General features: G+C 38.8%; 1 protein-coding gene across 6 annotated transcripts in view; it reads right to left on the reverse strand.

Moving 5' to 3' along the window:
• The window catches only part of robo3 (roundabout, axon guidance receptor, homolog 3 (Drosophila)), a 128,739-nt gene that overhangs the window by 59,690 nt on the left and 47,590 nt on the right, over window positions 1-21,459 (reverse strand). The window contains exon 1 of one of the 6 annotated variants that reach the window (XM_052567916.1): window positions 11,715-12,235. The exons of 4 other annotated variants lie outside the window; for them this stretch is intronic. In XM_052567916.1, the coding sequence (XP_052423876.1) occupies window positions 11,715-11,778 (64 nt within the window). In that variant the 5' untranslated portion in view covers window positions 11,779-12,235. Of the gene's footprint in view, window positions 1-11,714; window positions 12,236-21,459 lie in introns of those variants that run through there. One more of the 6 variants, XM_052567917.1, reaches the window with a different exon arrangement.

Here is a 21,459-nt window from a genome sequence, read left to right on the forward strand (position 1 = left end):
AACTAAGATAACTAAGTAATAAGGTGCTGCTTGACCAGCCTTTTAGTGTACGGTTGATTTGGGTGTATGCGCTCTGAATAAGCACATCTTAGAACAGCACGCAAATAAAACGGTTAACCCGCAAGATTTTAAAGCACACCGAAATTACATACTTTTGTGACTGCGAATAAGTCTCGTGAGTGTAACGCTACCGAATCAACATTTGACGTAAATGTTTCTCACAAGTTTCAGTTGGAGCTGTTAGTTTTGTAATGTTTCTCTCTCGCCGTGATGACTGATTGCACGCAAACACACCACATCCGGCACAACACAAGTATCAATAACAGCATTGTTTGTCCTGACGCTTATTGGTATTCCAGTATCGACCCAATTACGTACCGGTTCAAAAAAATACCCGGTTCTCTGTACCCATCCCTAGTAAAGATGGAGCTAAACGCACACAAAAGTAGAAGCTATCTCACCTAAATGTGACCTCGAGAAGACCAGGGGACTTGGGACAGTCTAAGAGAGCGACCAACTGTGCTTACAGAAGTGGAAAACAACATCTGGAAAAATGTATTAATTCTTCACCCTGAGCTTTCTGAGTCTTCTAGACTAACGAGTCGCCCATTATGAGGTGCTAGAACTGCTACCTAAAAAAAACAGTAAGTCCCATAATGGGCATTTGGGGGATTTTACCAACTCTTAAAGAACTCTGTGGTCTCACACCCTGTCAGAGAAAATCAACCCTCTGGGAAACAGTGTACTTTAAGGGCCTTCCGAGGCAGATAACACATCTCCAAGAGCATCTTTTATATAACAACGCTTGGAAACGAGCATTAAAATGTCTCTGGTACTGTCAAGGTAGGAAAGAAGTGCTCAAATAAGTAAATGAATAAAGCAGAACAAAGGTGATATAATTTTAATAACCTTGTCACAAAAGGCTGCTTGGCTCCACTGTGAATTGTGGGAAGTGCTTTGATTTCTGGTCGCCGAGTGAAATAAAACTGAGACAATCTTGCCTGCATTAATTATTAATGGTGCTCGCCAAGCCAAGTTGCTCTGAATGAATGACATGAATGATACTTCAAACCATGCGGCTTGTTAAGGATTGCATTTCAAAGTGATCAGACTTAAGCTTTTCACATAGTAGACCATAATAGAGTCATATGTTGGGAATCTCATGGAGACCTTTAACTTTTATCCTTTGCTAGTAAGTAACCACCTAGAAACCAAATAGAATTCCCTGGGAACCACAGCTAATTGTAATTGTAATTTAGGCTAGTTTGAGAAATTGAATTAAAATTGTATTGAAATAGAATCAAAAACGATAATCAAATTTGAATAAAGTACAATAAAAAAAAAAATAAAGGAACAGGATGGATGAATGGATTGATGAATGGATGGATGGATAGATAAATAGATGTATGGCAAATTCATGAATAAAAAGAAGAAGAAAAATACTTAGAGCACAAAATCTAGGCTAATTCTATGCTACATCAGTAGGACAACTTCAGTCCAGCTGTCAAGGATTACATGCAATAAATGTTGCTGAAATTAGAGCATGTCCTATCTGGAAGAACCTATACAAGTGGCAATCTCACTCTGAGACATGTAGTAATGGTTCCAGCAGTTAGATTGATTTGGGCATAAAGGGAGGTGCTGCAACTACAACTCATCTGCTCTTAAAAGTATCAAGCCCCTGTACTGTAATAGGGGTTTGACCTTGTTATGTGAAGGAAGGGGGAGGGGGGGATGAGCCGGCTCTGGGAGGAAATACATGCATCTGGCTATCCTTCTGATCAATCCCAAGGGGCTTTTAGCACTAACACTATTTATCTCCAGTGTTGGAGGAGGAAATAAGATCGCTAAACATGGCCCAAACAAAGACAGATGATGCAAGCCATGTTGGAGTAACAAGACATGCTCTGGGAAATTTTCACAAACAGCAAGTGCAGAGACATATGCAAATATTCAGAGTTTTCCTAGAGAAGATGTCAATGCCAAAGGATCTCCCTGACAACCATACAAGGAAAGGTCAGATGTCGATCTAATAATTGTCTCCATCACTTTAAATAGTTCTAAAGAAGAGAAGATTTGCATGCAGGAGGAATTATCAGCGCGGGACAAAATTAGTATAAAATGTTGAACAAAAGCATTTTTTTCACTTAGATGAATAAGTCAAGATCCAGAAGAACTTTGACATGTTAATTTTTTTGCAGCATGTCAAACTTCAGTATAACATAAAAGCACAAAGCTTTGATGCTCAAAGCACAAAGTTTAACACCAAAGACAAAAATGGCCAACTCTCTTTCTCCCAATCCACATCTGCAATTCTTGAGTGGCTTTCTGCCCCACTTAAATAGTTGATTATTTTACAACCTCACCCCTCCTTTTTTCACTGGAATCTGGGAATTGATTTGCAAATGTGCATTCATTACCCCAAGTTAAATTAAGAAGTGGGGGGCGTTCCTTCCGACACTCTTTCTTAACCGATCAGTTTCTTTGCATTTACAAACAACAAAGGGGGCTCTTGAGAAAGAACACAAACCCGGGGTCATAAAGCTACGCTCTTTACTCCTGCGGCTCCTGATGGTGAGAGGACAAAGTGAGGCCGGTCACATGCAAATAGGAAATTACACAGAGGGCTGCTGTTTTCCTCTGGGAAGAGCGTGTTTCTGCCTGGATCAACCCTGCAAGGTGGGAACCGGGATGGATTAAGCGCGGTGGCAAGCACGGAAATTCCATGACAGCTTCTACAGAGGAACCTGACACCTTTAGGGGTTGTGGCAAGAGCTGCTTATGTGCTTCCTGCTTAAGAAACAGCAAAAGATGTTGTGTTTACTGCAGGGAATGAAGAGGATTTCTCATTCCAACAGGAAGAGACAGCATCGAGTCACGGAGCCTTAGCAAAACAAAGTCTACGTACCATTGTGGGTTCATTGGCTGTGTCCATTACATGAGCTTTGATGTTTTTTAAAGGGATGAAATACTCTCCATGTTAAAATAGTATACTTGCATACAAGGGATTTAACATAATTGCAAAGAGTACTGGTTAGTAGATAGATAGACATTCCTACTTACTGCACGAAACGCTTTGCAATATCATAGCATAGCAAGAGTGGTGCAAATGGGACTTCCTGACACATCAGATTTTATCTCCATATAAAGGCTCATCTAGCCACTCCATTGCTTTGAGAACCTTCTCACTTCACAAAATAAACAGTACTTCAAATGAACCTTCTGCTGGGCAGTGGCAACATCTAGCTGAAGATATTGATCCCTCTGTGGATTCCCGAGAGAAGACTTGGCGAAAAAGAGGAGGGAAGTAAATACGATTCTTTCAGTGGGTCGACCTGTTAGTGAGAATCTCTTTAAGTGCTGACCCTAAACCCTGTGATCTCAAACAACACTGAGCTCTGAGTTGCCTCAGGTGATCAAGCCATTGAGGCGTAAAAAAATAACCTCCTGGTCACCCTGGACTTGCCAAACTAGTTCATTCCTTTAGTGTGAGGGCATTTTTAGTAGAGGCTGTGAGGAATCCTTTGCATTTCTAGGGAAATATCTGTCTTTTTGTGTTGCCATATGTATGAGTACTATGAGACAGATTCACCCGGGTTCATTCAGATTCTGCAAACCCTCTCCGAAAGGCGGTACAATAATACCACAGTCTGTTTTCCCTGGCCTCCTGTAAGCACATCTGGAATACAAGTCAATAGGTATATCGCATATCTCAAGGGTGCGTCGACCTGTCCCATAGAAGAAGCAGTAGGGAATAAAAGATAAATTGCGCATAGTGGCGACAGCAGAGCACCATCCCAGCTGCATGGTGTTGTCTGGACCTCTTCAGTGTCCCGTTAATGGAAGTGGCCGGGGTTGGGGCGACCAGCATAGCGTGACTGGTTGAGATAGCATCAGCTTCCTGGTCCTCCTAGTGGTGCATCACGTTCCGCTGGATTAATCCCAACAGGCACTTTCCGCTTGACCCCAACATTGCTAGGTGAGGCCCACACAGAACCACAAATTTAGCAGGAAGTGAACATCCAGGCTAAGGAATTTGACTGTACAAAAGATCTACTGTAGATGCTTTGCCAAACCTGGTCTTTTTTTCTGCTATTCACACCAGTCGCTTTTAAGCACAAGCAAAGTTCCCTTAGAAGACCGCGCACGTCTCCCGATCCCTTAAGACTGCCATTTTTCAGCTTCAGGTCAAATTCCAGTGAAAAGGTAAAACAAAGTGTAAGCGGCCTTTGAAGTCCCTTTCTTCTCATCCAAAATTATACAGCCGCTTTAAAATTCTTTCAATCTTCAATGGCCGGGGCCTTCAATCGAGAGCCTACCTGACTATTCATGAACTGGATCTTTGAAAGTCAAACAGAGAGAGATGAAAAGGACTAGGGCGTAGTTGGCACTGTATGGATGGTCTTCATGTTAAATACATGCTCGGGGAAGGCATGCCTCGAAAGGAACAATGATTAGGCCTATATTCAACATTTGTATGCTCCCAGGACAGCGGGAATACTGCATATCTCCCCCTGAGGTCCAGAAGATAACATTTCACATTCAGGATGTGTTCTTGTTGCTTTGATGGCCGATGATTGCAGGAGGAAATGACCAAAATGAGGGGTAGGGAAAACCCCTAGGCTTCCCTTAGCACTGGACTTAACCTGTGAATGTTTCTGAAGATCTGCAACATATGGCACTGCGCTGGTGAAATATACAGCTGAATCGCTTTCAATTAGTGACTCACGCATTTAACAGGTTTAACATTTAAGTAGAGTGGTGCTCGTCGAGATAGTGGGCGTTTTGCATAAGAATGACTCACTGGGTTGCTCATATGCATGACTGACATGGAAGGAGGGAAGAATTTTCTTCTTGGGAAAGGCATATGAGATAAAAGACTAATTAATGGAATGCATAATAATGCTGTGTATTCATATGCTGACAAAGTGAATGCACAGCTTTAGCAGCCAAATAAATGACTACTTACTACTTACATTTTAGATTTAAAACTATATATAATATTACAACAAATATCAGATGAGTGAATATAAAGTAACTGAATGCTATAATACAATGCTAGGGAGCGCAATGGCAGTTTCAGACTTTCATGCTTTGGTACTGTATTTGTTTACTATTATATATACATAAAATATATCAAATGTTTTTATTGAGATAAAAGAGAATTCCCTCAGGGAGCACATTTGCCCTATTTTGGGTAACTGGGGCATTTCTGCCACTTATTGGAGTCAGTTTTGCCCATAGCACTGGTTCATTTCTGACTCCAGTCTGAGAGCTAGAGACAGAAAATACTAAATTTAAGATTTAATTTGCATTCTTAGTCCCTCTTCTGCATAAATAGTTTCGCGAAAACTTTTAAATTCAACTAAAATATTTTGTCATTACAACAAACAAGATATATATGAAAAAAGAAAAGCTGTAAATTAAAGGCGGGTGTACACGGTGCGAATTCTGATGGACGGAAGATCGTGTGTCCACGCACACATCACGAGTGAGTTTATCTGAAAACCGCATGGATGATATACGACACGATTTTACAACTTGCCGATTTCCGAAGCAATCGCACAAAGTTAATATAACTGCTCTCCCTCTCTCTCTCTCCATATAAAATATTGATACAAGCCATGACTGTTTCCTACACATACAGGTTCTTTTTCAGCAACAGGAAACTGGGACGTCTGGTCACCCTAGTGTGTGTGTGTGTTTGTGTGTGTGTGTGTGTGTGAGAGAGAGAGAGAGAGAGAGAGAGATATTAAAAAGAGTTAAAAAGCATGGTACACGCTGCTAGAAACATCATACAGCGCTCGCTGTTCCTGCCAGAGTTCAGCAAGTTTACTCTTTTGGTCAATAGTCCACATTAACTGTGGCACTGCCGTCTTCGTCTTTCTTCTTCTGTGGTTTTCCTAGTTCGTGATTGGTCAACTTCCGAATGTTAGTTGCATTAAATATTGTTGTACAGAGGTTCACTTGTGCTCCGCTCTGCACAAGTCTGAGATGCGTCACGGCTCAGGCACGGGAACCGGAGCTGATCACGGCTGCTGTAGTCAATGCTTGTGTTGGGTTTATACTAGCATGTTTCAGAACTGTCCCAGAAGCTGCTCTCCAAGGCTTTTATACAGTGATTGGTCATGCCACATCAAAGAATGTCAAAATGCCATTTATTATTTGAATTTCTTAAAGAAAAAAAAATACTGTATTCGTTTGGTACACATGCATACCAAACCAAAAGACCCGTACCGCTGTACAACAATTTTTAATGCAAATAATATTTCATGCCTCATGTAATTGCTCAATCAAATAAAATAAAAAAATTAAATAAATAAAATGTATGCATTTAGCAGACACTTTTATCCAAAGCAACTTAAGTTTGTGAGCTATCGGTTTGAATTTATGACGTGTGCGGTTGAACGAGCCGATATATATAAAATCTAATTTATATAAAATATATAAAATATCAAATGTAACATATCATAGTATAAAACATAGAGTGAAAAACTCTCTAGTTTGTTGATCCTTCAGCACAAGATGACAAAAAGCATGGTATTTTCAGCAAGGAAAACAGCAGTTTCCTGCAGTAAGAAAAACTATTTGGCACAGAATAGAGCTGATAATATCAAAGTCTTGCAACACGTCTATGAAGACACGAACAACAGCCTGTTAACACTTCAATTGCTCTGACAGAGACAAAGACAAAGAATACTGACACCACACAAAAACATTCACAACATTCCTTGCATTGCACTCAAGGACCAATTTCAGCTCTGCTAAGCTGCGATTTTGATCTACACGGCCATTAAACAACAACCGCGCATGTAACGTCCATGTCTAATAGCCCTCTGAACCCAGCAACTGTTATTTAATGAAACAACACAAAGATGAGGATAACGTGGACTCAAAGCCAAATAAAAGCACAGAAAAATATATCTTGAACAGCATGAAAGTGTGTAAACACAGGCACCAGGAGGGAAGTGAACGAGAAAGAAGTGTGTGTTAATGAAGGTAATCTAATAGCAGTGTCCATGCAGATAGAGACTAAGTCATTAAATTGGAGCTCCCGAAGAGAGAGCACACACGGCCCTGGGCCCTTTTGTTTACAGTGTGCCCAAACACACACTTATATACACTATTAGCCAGGTCTGTTTGCATCAACTAGTAAACAGAGTGAATAAAACACAGACCAGAGGTCTCTGTTTCTCCAAGGACAACACAGTTGCACCATGTAAACACTCAAAGCACAAGCCAGCTGTTTAAGAGTTGGAGTGAGCTGTTACTCAGTGTGAGAATGTGGTAATATAGGCTCAGCAGGTCCTGATAATGAGCAGTCATACTGTGTTGTTTGTCAGAAGGCATGGATCAAGAGGAATATCTGATTTTTTTTGCCCAAAAGTGAGCCAATAATTAAAAGAGCGGCTGAGCATTCATGCCATGGGAACTGTGCTCCAGGCCTGGAGATACTAAGCATTCTTCATCTGGGTATGTAAGTGGTATGTCGCCTTGGCATGCAGGTGGCCCCTGCAATGCCCCTCAGCTTCTTTCCACACACTGGCACACAGATAAACTGCTGAACCCACTTGAAATTATCCAAAGACTTCAACAAGCTTATCTTAATAGGCATATTTACACGTTTAAAGAGTGAGGAGGAATGAGTATGCAGGGTCTAAAGTTAAAAGCAAGCACCAAATGTGAGTAAAAACTGGCTTTGGAAAGTAAATACAAGTTAAAAAAAAAAGTTAAATTTGGAAATAAAACAACTTTGTTAACTATCCATCGAAAGGTGTGGAAACAAGTTCATGTTGGACCTTGAAGGTATGTGTTTAACTGCAATTTGTTAAACAGAGTATATTTTTGTGAAATTAAGAAAAAAATTTTTTTTTACCTTTGAGGGCCAGATGAATTTGGAGAAAAAAAATCAGTCCAAAAAAGAAGAATACTGTGATTCCTTGCTGTTGGATTAGGACAGCGAGCGATGATTGGGCTAGTTTGTTTGGTGTGTTCCACTCGTCGGCTCTCATTGGGCTCACATCGGCGGCAGTTTAACATGTTGAATCGGTGTCTGGGACGTCGGGGCCATCGGCGAGAGTGAGAACTCTGATTGGATGTTCAGTTTAGCAAACGAGTCAGTGCAGAGAATTACAGAAAAAGCGATGAAAACAAACATGTGAATGCAGGCGGTACAGACAGAAGTCTGTTTAAATGTTACGTGATCTTTCCCAATCATTCTAATATGTGAATGTTTTCATAACAACATGAGCCGCTTAAAATGATTAAAGTTCTTAATGTTACTGATATTCAAATTGGTAAGCAAGCACTGCTTTGTTTACATTTCGCATATCTGTGTTTATCTCGTATATCTTTGTTTCGGTTTCTCCTTTTCAATGACGAATATATACTATTAATAGTTGCTGATTTGAACATCTCGTTGCTTTAAGGCATGCACACAATGCACGTGTTAGTTTGCCGTCGGCTGTAGTCTGTGCGGTGTGTTCCAGTGCAGATTTTGGTCCGACAATGCCGACGCGAGGCAACAACACCGTCAGCTTTCTCGCCAATAGTTCTTTAAAGTCAGCTTGGTGTGTCCCGACCTTAAGAATTTTAAAAAATTTGCTTCTCAAAATCAAACACTCTCTATATGTACACGCTTCCTAAATTAAGCAGGTATTGGTCTTTTTGCTATTCTTAAAGACTGATGTGTGAAAAGCCCCATAAAGGAAAGATCGCAGAAAACAAGCATGAACTTCCATTATTGTATTATTGTTGATATAAACCACACTGGCCACTATTGAGTTATTGGATGGGAAAGAGAATCACCGAACCACCGCTGTAGGGCATGTCAATATCGAAGTGGTGAGAAATTTTCTGATTAAATACAGAGGCAGTTATATTTCTTGACAGGGAGGCTTAATATCGAACTCAGTCAGGGTTGGAGTGCTAGATAGAAAAAGTCAATTATTAAAGAAAGATACAATCTATAGTCAATTAAAAAAACAGAGAGAGTCAAAAGTGGGTTATGTACTTTTCCTATCGACAGTGATCTAAACTAATGTCTTTGCAGATGTCCTGACAATATCTCTTCTTAAACTAATTAATCCTTGTATGTGTGTCACTTTTTCAATCCAGGTTTCCACAATATGTTCAACAGTTCTGCAAGTGTAAACCGAGCTACCACTTCAAGGAAACAATCACAGACGCATTTTTAAGAAATCTGAGTAGCTAACAAATTATAATTGAATCTACAAGCCATAAACACACCCAGAGAGTTTAGTTTGGCCTCTCTGATTCTTTGTATAGTGCTTCCCATTTGGAACATGGCTTTGAGGGTCACCACAGCCACTGGAACTAATGTGCAAGGCCATTAAACTGTCTTCATCTGCGGCCAGAGACACAGGATTGGACAGATTGATGCCAAGGCATTGTGTTGTGTCCCCATTCACCCCCACACAGCAACGCCAGCAGAGCCGACATCTTTAGGGTTCAATTCTAACTTCCTGTCAGCGCTAGACTCATAAAACCAGAGCCGTATGTGTTTCTAGCTTCCTTACTTGACCAATTAAAAAGCTGCCACAAAGAAGGGGTGATTAAATCCTGCTATTTTGGGAGACGAGTTACGCTCTTGCATAGTGAAATATGTGCTTTTAATCAAAGGTGTCACTTTTTAAAGCACATTAAAAATACCATTTGTGGTGCAGCTTTATTCATTCTTAAGTATGATCTCTGCAAGAACAAAAGAGTGCTGGAAAGATATTGCCAAGCTGTTTTGTCTCGCGGCAAGGACCCATTTAAGAGCGTGAATGTGCCGGGGCAGAAATCAGACTGAGACATCAGAGCGTGCTCAGAAGGAGATGCGGTATTTATCTCCCTCCTTATTGACAGCCTCTCGACAGCACACTGTTTACACAGATGAGACAGAGAGTAACTGTGCGAGTGAGAGGGAGACGCAGACTTCTCTGAGTCACACCTCTCATACACACACGCGCAAGCATGCTTCGCTTCTGATCTGAAGAGCGACGACAATCCTGGAGACACAAGACATCTAAATAAGCTGTCGTGCATGGAGGGAAAACCCTAAATGACACACGTTACGCAAAAAGTCACAGAGCTTCTGAAATGCTGCCAATCAAACGCTTATACAGTGTAGGACGTAACGGCTACAGATCCTTGCGTGTTAATTGAAAATAGAAAAGAAATGTTGGCTTACAAGTAGTTTTCTCATTTTAAACTAAGGTTCATCTAGTTTAAAGGGTGTCATTACCGAGTGAGTCAAAGGCCGGCAGTCGTTAAATGCATGTTTGGGAACAATCCGGGAAGAGCAGACAGCTGTTTGTGGCTGTTTAAAATGACTTCAAAAGGAGCCAAGCAAACACAAGTCCTCCTCGAGCTACGAATGTAACACAGACAAACAACAAGTACACAACAATCACTCTCAGAAAGGATCAGGCCGCTATAAATGAAAAGTTGAAGTGTAACTCAATGCCTTTTCTTTCAAAACCCTTATCAGGTGTGAGAAGGTGAGAGGAGATAGCCAGTGGCACTCGCCACATACCTGAGCTGGATTAAGTCAGAGGTGTGGGAAAAGAATGGGACAATGGTAAATTCAACTACACTGAACTAATCCAGACTCACTTTTTGGATGGTTTTGAGCCTGTTCTAAAAACCAGAATCGTTTTGGTTTGACCAGATCTGCTCATGGAACAAAAGATGAGCACAGTATTGACAACACAATTTAGATTGTATTATAGATCTAATCAAATAAAAGCTTTGCATGTCATTTCGTCCCTTGTCTGGCGGCTGTGCTTCCCTTGATTCAGTGGCAGATTTTGTCAGCGGTTATATTGGAGGACAGATCTCGGAGGCAATGTTTACTGCCCCATAAAACATAGCTTCTGTCGGCCAACACTGCCAGCAATACCACTGATCTAAGCACGATTCAAGATATGAAAGATTGTGGCCCTACAGAGCCAGGGTTTGCAGCCAGGGATACCGAATATAGACAACGGGGTCCAAAATAACATATTTTTTTTACTCTTTGCTAATTTGTACATTTCTAACCAGTGGCCTGTGCTTCATCCATGAGTCTGAATGAGAGGTCTTTGGGACTGTAAGGGTTAAAAAAAATCATAAAACAAAAGAAAAAATGTGTGCAATAGATACAAATAGTTCAATAATGAAGATATTGCTGTGTAGTTTTGCCATATTATACACTCTGTCTAAAAGAGAATCGTCAAATTCGAGGTCTGATCTATCCTAAATTGAGTTTATTTACTGTAAACTGGGTCAGCTGGGCTGTTTCAGCAATATGTTTATGTATAAACACTGTCTATTAATTATACATCTATAAATCATCTGTTTACATTCAAAGCATTGTAAAAGGTATATATGCCATGTAAGGACACATTAGATGCGGTGTAATTAAAATTAAAATGAAGGGGTTTGACTTTACTCTAACTTAAGATCAGGAAACATCTCAGCCAAAACATATTAAACCTCTAAATATTAAATACACTGTAAAAAAATACAAAAAATGTGTGCTGCTGTATGTAAATTATGTGCATTATCACCGTGCAAACGAAGCAACATCAATAATACCCCACAAAATACCACTAATCAATACGACAATATTTACGTTTAAAAACACCAGAGATGTCGACAACTATTCCACAATGTTTTGCGATCATAATCTTCATATGGTCACCTGTCGTGTATTTTCTCCAGCTTACCTTGAGACACGCAGATGATGGCAAACACAACGAGCAGCGCATCTAAAGTCCTGCGAAACTCCATCACCCTCAGATATAAAGTCCACTTCAGTCACCTTTACAACCACCACAAAAGCGCTACAATCCGGTTGAAGTGCGAGGATACGCGTTTAAACAGGCAGTCACATTGAAGAACTTTACAAACTAGACCCAAAACACACACAAACTGGGTAGGATAGCTGAGCATCACAAATACTCCATATTCCCGTGCGCTTCCTGTGCGCTCGAGCGCTGAACTGTACAGATAAAGAGTCAGTGTAACGGACAGATAAGATGTGATGCTCACAGTCCGTCCCAGCCGCTCTTACTTCCTCCAAGATTCATTTCACCGGCAAAACATATTTCTTTTCTCGCTTTCCTTGTGTATGGAAAAAGTATCCGTTCTTTAACAGCCTCTTCAGTCAGATTCCCATCTCCGCCGCTGCCTCGCGCACGCCGTGAATGAACGGATTTACTACTCTCGCTTCTACAGGCGACCGTCTCGTGGCTCAAGCCCACCCCCCTGACTCCCTTTAGCAGTTACCCACACTGGGGTAACAGAGCTCTTAAAGGGCCAGGCACTTCATTTCGCTCAGCCTGCCTATATCGCTGTATAGAGTGAATAAATTAAATTCTGGAGTAGTTCGTGAGAGATAGTTCACTCAGTAATTACAAATCTGTCATTATTTATTCAACTTCGTGTTGTTTCAAAGCTGAAGATGATTTCTCACTCAGCGCACAAAAGATGATATTAGGCAGAGCTGACAACCTCAGTCACACTGACTTCCATTGTATCATTACATACAATAAAAGTGAATGGAGACTGAGGCTGTCATTCAGCCTAACATCTCCTTTTGTGTTGAGAGTGATTTACGTTTTAGAAAAGATTTACATTTTTAATTCCTATTAAAACATGACACTTTTCGCTGATCAAATGTTTTACGAGAATAAAAAAGTCCAAAAATAGCATTTTAGCTGATTTAAAGGAATAGTTCACCCAAAAACGACAAATCTGTGGAAATGTCCACATTTTTTCTCTCTCTCTGTTGAACAGAAAATGAGATATTTTTAAGTATGTTTACACTGCTCTTTTCCGTACTACAATGGAAATGAACTGAGAAAGGGTTGCTGAACTCCAAAACTGACTAAATAAAAGCACCATGAGTGAAGTGACATATAGCCAAGTATGGTGATCCCTACTCAGAATTTGTGCTCTGCATTTAACTCATCCAAAGTGCACACAGCCATTTATGCTGCGGCGCCCGGGGAGCAGTTGGTGGTTCGGGGCCTTGCTCAAGGGCACCTCAGTCATGGTATTGCCAGCCCGAGACTCAAACCCACAACCTTAGGAGTCAAACTCTCTAACCATTAGGCCACAACTTCCCCAAAATGTATTATAAAATAAATGTATTATAAAAGCAGCCAAATCTTCTAAAATAATACTTTAATATAAATTAAATATATTTATTAAGATATAACTAAAACATAAAATATATAGGCTAAATAAATGAATGAGTACTGATTTTCTTTATGGATTTTATACTATCGTTTTATCGTGAAATTTTTGGAAACTGGCAAACCTTCATGCCCAATTAACTGTCACTTTTATGGAAAAGTGTTGCTAGAACATCTTACAGAATTACTGCTTTTGTGTTCTATAGAACAAAGAAAGTCATACAGGTTTTTAATGTTTTATATATATATATATATATATATATATATATATATAGAGGCCTGAGTTTAATCATCATTATGAAAGAGCCCTGTAGGTCAAGGTGCAAGAAAACAGTGCAATTCATTTCACTATTACCTTTAAATTCTGTTCCGTCTCCAAAAAAGCAGCATCAATCAGCCCTTAAAGACTTGGGGCTCTAAGCAAATCATCAATCACAGAAATGCCATTGTTTCATGGGAATGACTAGATCAGAAGTGAAAAGCAATATCAGAGGTATATCAGTGTGGTATGAGGTTCAGACAATGAGACACGACAGAAGACCCTCTGTCTGAGGCAGGTAATGATGGCGGATGATAACGGTGGATTCAGCCCTGGCAAATAACAGCAATGAATCACTAAAGAGGGAAAAGAGGCCTGTTTTGTATTCACTGCATTTCACTCTTTCCATCCCAGCCATTTTCTCCACTATAATGAAGACTGTATTTGTTAAAAATTAACCAACAAATTGCATTTCATGTTAATTTCAAGACTGAAAGCACAACATGCATGTTAGGGGTTGTATTTATCTTAATTTTCCTAATGTAATATATTCTCTTCCATTATGTTCACAGTGGAGGACAGTCAGCGCCTGGAGTACGCTGGGAGCTTCTGGGGCAACTACCCTTGATATTGTTCTCATGTATGATGCATGAGGAAGTTTAACTTAATTGCAAAAACTGATTAATTGAGCTTCAGCGTGTAATTGAATAAAACATGATTCCGTTTCCCCCTAAATACATTTCATCTCTCTTATGACTGATGCAGCATGCTCCAGCTACCATAAAACATCAGCTGGATGCGTCAGGACGAGTGTGCAGTCTGTGAATTTAGCTGAATAATCACATTAGCGTGAGAGTTATGGTGACATCACATCATCGCCTCTTAATGATGCCATTAAGCAACAGTCGCAGAAGTACGCCAAGAGCGCGAGTTTGGAGAACATCGCTGCAGATGACAGATTATCATTGAATTTATAAAAGCTAACAATGAGTTGCTCGATCTTTCTCACACTGAGGGGCACAGACACTCTGCTGTTGTGTTATTTAACATCTGCTTTATTCATCTGAGAACTACAAAATATTTGCAGCGAGTTTTATTCAATAAACACAAAGAGTGTTAAATCAGTTTATTTCTTTCGTTTGTTAAATGTTCTCTTTTTTCTTCAAAGAAGATAAATGACAGTGAAAAGCATGCCTGAAGCAGTCCCTACATTCGAGACATCCACTAATTTACACACCCAACTGAAAGACGCCATTATGTAAAGCCAATCCAGAGTCTTTATCAATAGAAATTAACTTAACCTCTCCAATAATGTAGCGGCAATACTGACTTTAAATTTCTCAATTAAGCTATACAGAGATCAAAAAAAGAGAAATGCACCTTGGTGGCAACGTATCAGACATTATATCAGTGTTGAGCAATCAGTACTGACAGCAGAAAACGTTCTGAAAATGCTATAGCACTACAAGTAATTAGCCCATCCACCATACAGCCGCTTGAGTCTGTGCCAGTAAAACGTGATTTATTACACTGATCAGCTGCACCACGAACACCTGACAACTCACACTGAACAAGGGCCAAGCCATCTGACACTGTGAATTTAAAGCTCAGCAGATCCCAAAGAACACATGAACACACAAATGTGACATATTTAAGTGTTTAAAGGAATATTCAGAAATTGGTGGAAGTTAAGTTTAAACTACAGCATTTATGAAGATGTTGATTAATGGGGGGGCAACATGCCATTTTCGAAAAATAAGGGGGAAAATTTTAAATGAAATCTGGGTTAATGTAAGTAAATATTATAAATATTACAATACTGACTGTTTCAATTGTATATGCACAAAATGTATAAATAAATAAATAAATAATCGATTGAGCTTAACTTCTTAAAATTTGGTAATAAACCCAGAATATTTATTTAAAGGAAACTAAGTCAGATAATGTCAAAATAAAAAGGGGATTTTGTAATGGCTTAATAAAAAAAAATATGTTAGATCACATCCTGGTGATAAGACCTAAAGCACATATCGACATGCTTTGTACATGTGTCCAGCATGTGTTCCTGCCAAAGTCCCCATAGAAAGATATTGACTAACCATCACGCTGCGATCGCCATGGAGACTGACAGAACACTGAGACAAAATGACATTTAATGCGAAAAGCAATACACAGAGTCCTTATGTAATGGAAAAGAATCTGACTCCCCCACATGCCCAAAGCAGTGTTGCATATGACAGTTAAGGGAAGGATGCCAAAAGACAGATGAAATGAAAAGAAATTGCACAAAGGCTTAAAAAGAAACAAAAGACCTGGCAACAATGTGTTTATTTGCTGTCCCTTGATTGAGAACAATTTGCTTGATTAGACACAATGGCCTGAGCATAAAATGAAACACAATCAACTATGTTCTGTTTTGCCAACTTAAACCATTCAATGAGAGAAATTTATGAAATTTATTCCACTTCAGATGCATGAACAGAAACAACACGCATTAATTCTAGGACTGTCCCTTTAAGATGCACGGATCTTATTATAGATTAATTGATTAAGAGGGTGCGGCTGGAAAATGACAATATATCTCCTCATTGATCTGCTTTTGAATGAGATTGGCTGCTACTAATCATCTCGGGGGACACGGGTGCACATTTAGACGCCCAATTTCCTGTTGCTCTTCAATGCATTAATATTCCACTTTCCCTACCTCTGCCTGTCTGTCACTCTCTCTCCCTCTCCCTCTCTCTGTCTATATCGCTCTCACTCCGTCTTTGTCTCTGAGCCCCTCTGTTTGAGGCCCCCTTAATTGTAGCTCTGTGAAGCGAGAAGGTCCCTCTGTTCTCCTACACCATCCTGAAAGGGGTTGAAATTGGTGTGTATCAGACGACCGAGCCCCTTCTGTTAGCGTCATATGCACGGCACAACACCACAGACTCTGGAGGAAGTCTGACATTAACCCCTTATATGTTAGCAGGTCCATTTTTCAAAGGAGACGACTGGTTTCAAGAGCTAATTATGTAATGCGGCCACATTCTTGGCACAGCAACTATGTAAGGTCGACTTGCATGCACAAGCCTCTCAAAGGCAGCTGCTAATTGGATAGCTTTGAGAATATTCTAGTTAAATCAAGCAGCTTTCTGTTGGTCCATGTGGTGATTCTGTGTGACCCACTTGAAACAGCTGCAAAAATTGAAATGTTTTGCCCTCATGAGAAACTCTATCCATCAGATTCCTATTGGAATTCTCTGAGCAAAGGTAAATGGGACTGAAATCACATTTCAATCACACAGCTGCCAGAGAATAGCGCACATTTTTGGAACTTTGCTCGTAAACTACCTGAAAGTGAAAAATTACATTTTGATGATAGTTTCTAAACATGTTGAGGTTGCAAATGAGCTGTGCTGAAATGCACTTGAACGCGTAGCGATATCTGCGAGGGAAAATCTTTCACCCTTAAGGTCAATTCACACCAAGGAGGTAACTATAAAGATAACAAATTTGAATAGATATAAAGATAAAATTGTTCTAATAAAGAATAGTCCACACAACAGCTATAACGATAAAGGCACAGAGAAACGATATCCTTGGAATAACTTTCAAAATGATTTTCTTAGATGATGAACGATACAAACATTGACACCTTATCAGAATCCATCCTGCTATAACGAGCTCCAGAATTTAAAGTGGCAGACAAGCATGCACTTAGAATAAACAGACATATCATCCACTGGTGTGAAAGCTAACATTATCGTTAACTTTATACACTAGTTATCATTCTTGGTGTGAACAGGGCTTTATGCAAAATTCCCAATCGTGTAGATTCCTACTGAAACAATTGGATTTTGCCTGGTGTAAATCTGCTGAATAATAGTAAATGTGACCGCACCTTTAGCATTTCAATAGCAAATCTGGGAGAGAATATCACATGATTTTGGACACTAGAACTTTCTGCATTACTCATAAACTCCCTAAAAAGAAATACATTTTTCCAAAGGACTCTAAGCTTATTTCATCAAACATTATTATTGTGATGAGCTATGTTGCATTTGAATTTATTTCAATATCTGTGAGGGAAAATCTTTTGCCCTTCTACAAAGTTCCCAATCATGTCGATTTTTATTCAAATTTCTAGATTTTGCCAACAATGGTAAATGTGACCACAAATATCACAATTTTAATAATGAAACTGAGTCTAGCAGATATTTTTGCTCATTGGAACTTTCTGGATTGCTTGTAAAGTGAAAGTGAAAAAATATATTTTTCTGATGATTTCTAAGCTTACAGTTTAAAGTATTTCATTAATGCATTGAAACTGAGCTGTGCTAAGCTGCACTTGAAATCTTTCACCCTCACACAATTGTGTAGATTCCTATTGAAATGACAATAATTTTGACCCCAAAAATTTGTAAATATAACCACACCTTTAGCATTTCAATTGCAAAACTTATTTCTAAACTTTCATTAATACATTGAGATTGTGTTGAGCTGTGTTGTTTAACTTGAACCCATCTGTGAAGGGAAATCTTTTGCTAAATTTCCAATTGCAAATGAAATGATTTGATTTCTCTTGCAAAAATCCACCAAACATTGATAAATGTGACCGCAGCTTTAGTAATTGTTGACTATTTACTTCTTTGTACACTCTTGAGGAAGACCTGCGCAGGTTATCTAATAATTTAGTCTAGAGATGTACTAGCAGCTCGCTAATGATATGTTCCGCGTCATCTTTTTCCCTTCAACTTGTGCTGGAAAATTGGAGCTCCCATCATTTCGTTTCCCTGGAGATGAAATGACTCTTCCAATTCCCACAGTCTGGAGCTGGATCCAGGAGGGAGGTGACAGCAATTACAGTCCTCAACGGCTAGTAGCACTGGGGAAATATGCTCTGACACACAGTATTTGGCTATAGCCGGGTCCGTAGAAGCCTGGTTTGACACTAGCTATCTCATCAGAGTGGCCATTTATCTCTTTGCGTAATACAATAAGTTGAAATGAGCTGTTTGCATGCCTACATGCATGTGTATAAGTGGACTCACAATATGCATGTTTATATCTCTGAGAATACTCGTTACAGGCAATTCCCTGCTGTTTGCACCAGAAAACAACGTACAATAGACAAGTGGCATCTCCATCATGGATGGGCTACAGAAACGCTTTTAAATATGCAAAGGGTAACTCATTTGACTACATTGCATACTGACTAAAATGCAAACTGGTTTAACACAACATGGCTTCTGCTCTCAGTTTCAGTGTGGGAGGCGACAGAAGAGACAGTGAGGAATCAATGCTATCAACTCGCAGCTTATTGCACTTATGCAGGTGGGGATTAGTAGCTGATCTGGAGATGGGAATTTATATTCAATGCCATGCTGATTCTGATTAAATGTCAATGAGATTCAAATTCAAAATATGCAATTAACAATCTATTTTATTTTATTATTAAACATTTTTTTACAATAAATTAAAAGTTGATGTGCTGATGGCTAATGCAGCTTTAGATCATTTTCTATGAAAATTATGTTATTTAAATTCCAATGTTACTTAAATTACAATTATGAAGGCATAATATATTGTCGCCATATTAGTATCAGTCAATATTAGTAATTTTATAGACCAATTAATGCCAGTATAGACAGAGTATAAAACTTGTTTTAATCATAGATCACGTTTTATAATAAATTAATTTATTTTGTCAATTCATTCAGTACTATTTATGTGTATATATATATGTATATATATATATGTATGTGTGTGTGTGTGTGTGTGTGTGTAAACAAATCAAATGATTATACAGTAGATTTACAATGTAATAATTGTTTTTGGCCACTAAACTAAAATTATTCAATTAGTAGTACCAACCAATGAATGAATGACAGAATAATTTAATTAAAATTATGTTACAAAACATATTTAAAAAATATTTCTTACTATAGAAATCAGTCAATATTAGTAATTTTATAGACCAATTAATGCCAGTATAGACAGAGGATAAAACTTGTTTTAATCATAGATCACATGTTTTATAATAAATTAATTTATTTTGTCAATTCATTCAGATATAGATCATTCAGATATAGATATAGATATAGATATAGATATGTGTGTGTGTGTGTGTGTGTGTGTGTGTGTGTGTGTGTGTGTGTGTAAACAAATCAAATGATTATACAGTAGATTTACAATGTAATAATTGTTTTTGGCCACTAAACTAAAATTATTCAATTAGTAGTACCAACCAATGAATGAATGACAGAATAATTTAATTAAAATTATGTTACAAAACATATTTAAAAAATATTTCTTACTATAGACTATCAATATTGGCCTTATCAGTTTAAAAATGCAAAAAAAAAAAGAAAAAAAAAAAAAAGATTAATACCCATGTCAACAAAATAAATATATATATATATATATATATATATATATATATTTGTATATATTACATTTTGCATATGCTTTGCATCCATAATTTAATTTAAGTAATATTACAATTTGCTCACCACCATTACAGGGACTCATAGAAACTGTTAGCAGTTAGTTATCGTATTAACCATAGTGCATTGCCTTAATATTTGATGTGAAAAATAAATAAATAAAAATACATAGCTGGGGGAAAAAGTCTGAATTCTTAATCAAAATCAGGCACTGAACATGAATAAATGATAAAAGTTGCATACAACTTAATTTGTGCATTTCTTTTTTTACATCCCTCTAAATATGCTTAAGAAACACTATATGTATGAAACATATTAAATTGGCTGCCTTAAAACTGAACATATGAGGCAGCTTTTCATTTTGTTCTTATGGAATTTCAGTGTGAACTCTTCCTCCGGTGATCTGGTCCAGTGGTGTGTCAGAGCTGGAACGCTCTGGTTGGTATAAGAGTGACACTACTGTTTTATCTCTTAGCTCTCTCAGGTTGTCCGCACTGGATGAAAACTGCTCAGGGGTAAAACTCTAGATGAAGGCAGGGTGGGCAGAGAGTAATCCAGCACTAGAACATTCCTCAAGCCTGTTTACAGCATGGAGAGATTGGCCAGGGGGACTTAGAACATCACTGCACCAAATGGCGACCCAAAGAATAAACCCACTCTGACACGATGGATAAACACCAGTGAGAAGAGAGTAAGGAGGAATGAAAAGAGAGTCAGGCAGTGAGAGAAATGGAAACAGTGCTGGGAAAAAATTTGAGCGAAAGGTGTAAACATAATGAACACAATATCGGTGAGCACAAACAGAAACAGAGGGACTGTGTTCCACAGTTGTGCCAATTAAGTCTGTGCCAGCTTTCACCATTAGGCCCACATGTTGTGTACCACTGATCACGCTTTATGTAAAAAGCAAACACGCATGGAGGCCAGCCCCATCCCACTGAGAGAGACACACTCTCATGGTCCGCAGTGCAGAGAGACTCTGATGACAATAACCCCCAGCAGGCTATCTATTGTCCCGATACACTTTCCCTCCCATGTGAAGAATTCTGCTTCCTTCTGTTCAAGAGCAGACAGGGATTCCACTTGTGATTCGGGAAAGAGGGTCCTTCAGATGTGAGGTACGATTATGAGAACTAGAGAAGCGTACAGAGTTAAATTTCTGATTAAAACAGTAAGCGTCATTATTATGGTTGCTCACTAAACCCTAACCTTAGTAGAAATAAAAAAGGCAAACTATGCAGGATTTGCTACTAGGTTTTCTAAGGCCAAATTTACACTGCAGGTTTTGATGCCAAATTCTGGTTTGTTGACTATAATCAATGCACTATCCACTCATAATCATCCGTTTTCTGTGCGAGACTTCTGGTTCATTAGCCACTGTACGGAAATAAGGAGACGAATAACAAAGAGCAGTAAACAGTAAAACAGTTTGCAGACTGTGCACTACAAACCAGTGTGTCCACAAATAAGATAATACAAAGTAATATGGTAATAACCAGTTTGCAATAACAAGCATCAAAATGAGCCGTTTTGAACAGTTAAAAATAGCTGGAAGCGGATAACACTGGAAGCAAGACACCGTGCC

This window comes from Carassius gibelio, chromosome B10 (genome assembly GCF_023724105.1).
Source record: "Carassius gibelio isolate Cgi1373 ecotype wild population from Czech Republic chromosome B10, carGib1.2-hapl.c, whole genome shotgun sequence".
Classification (NCBI taxonomy): domain Eukaryota; kingdom Metazoa; phylum Chordata; class Actinopteri; order Cypriniformes; family Cyprinidae; genus Carassius; species Carassius gibelio.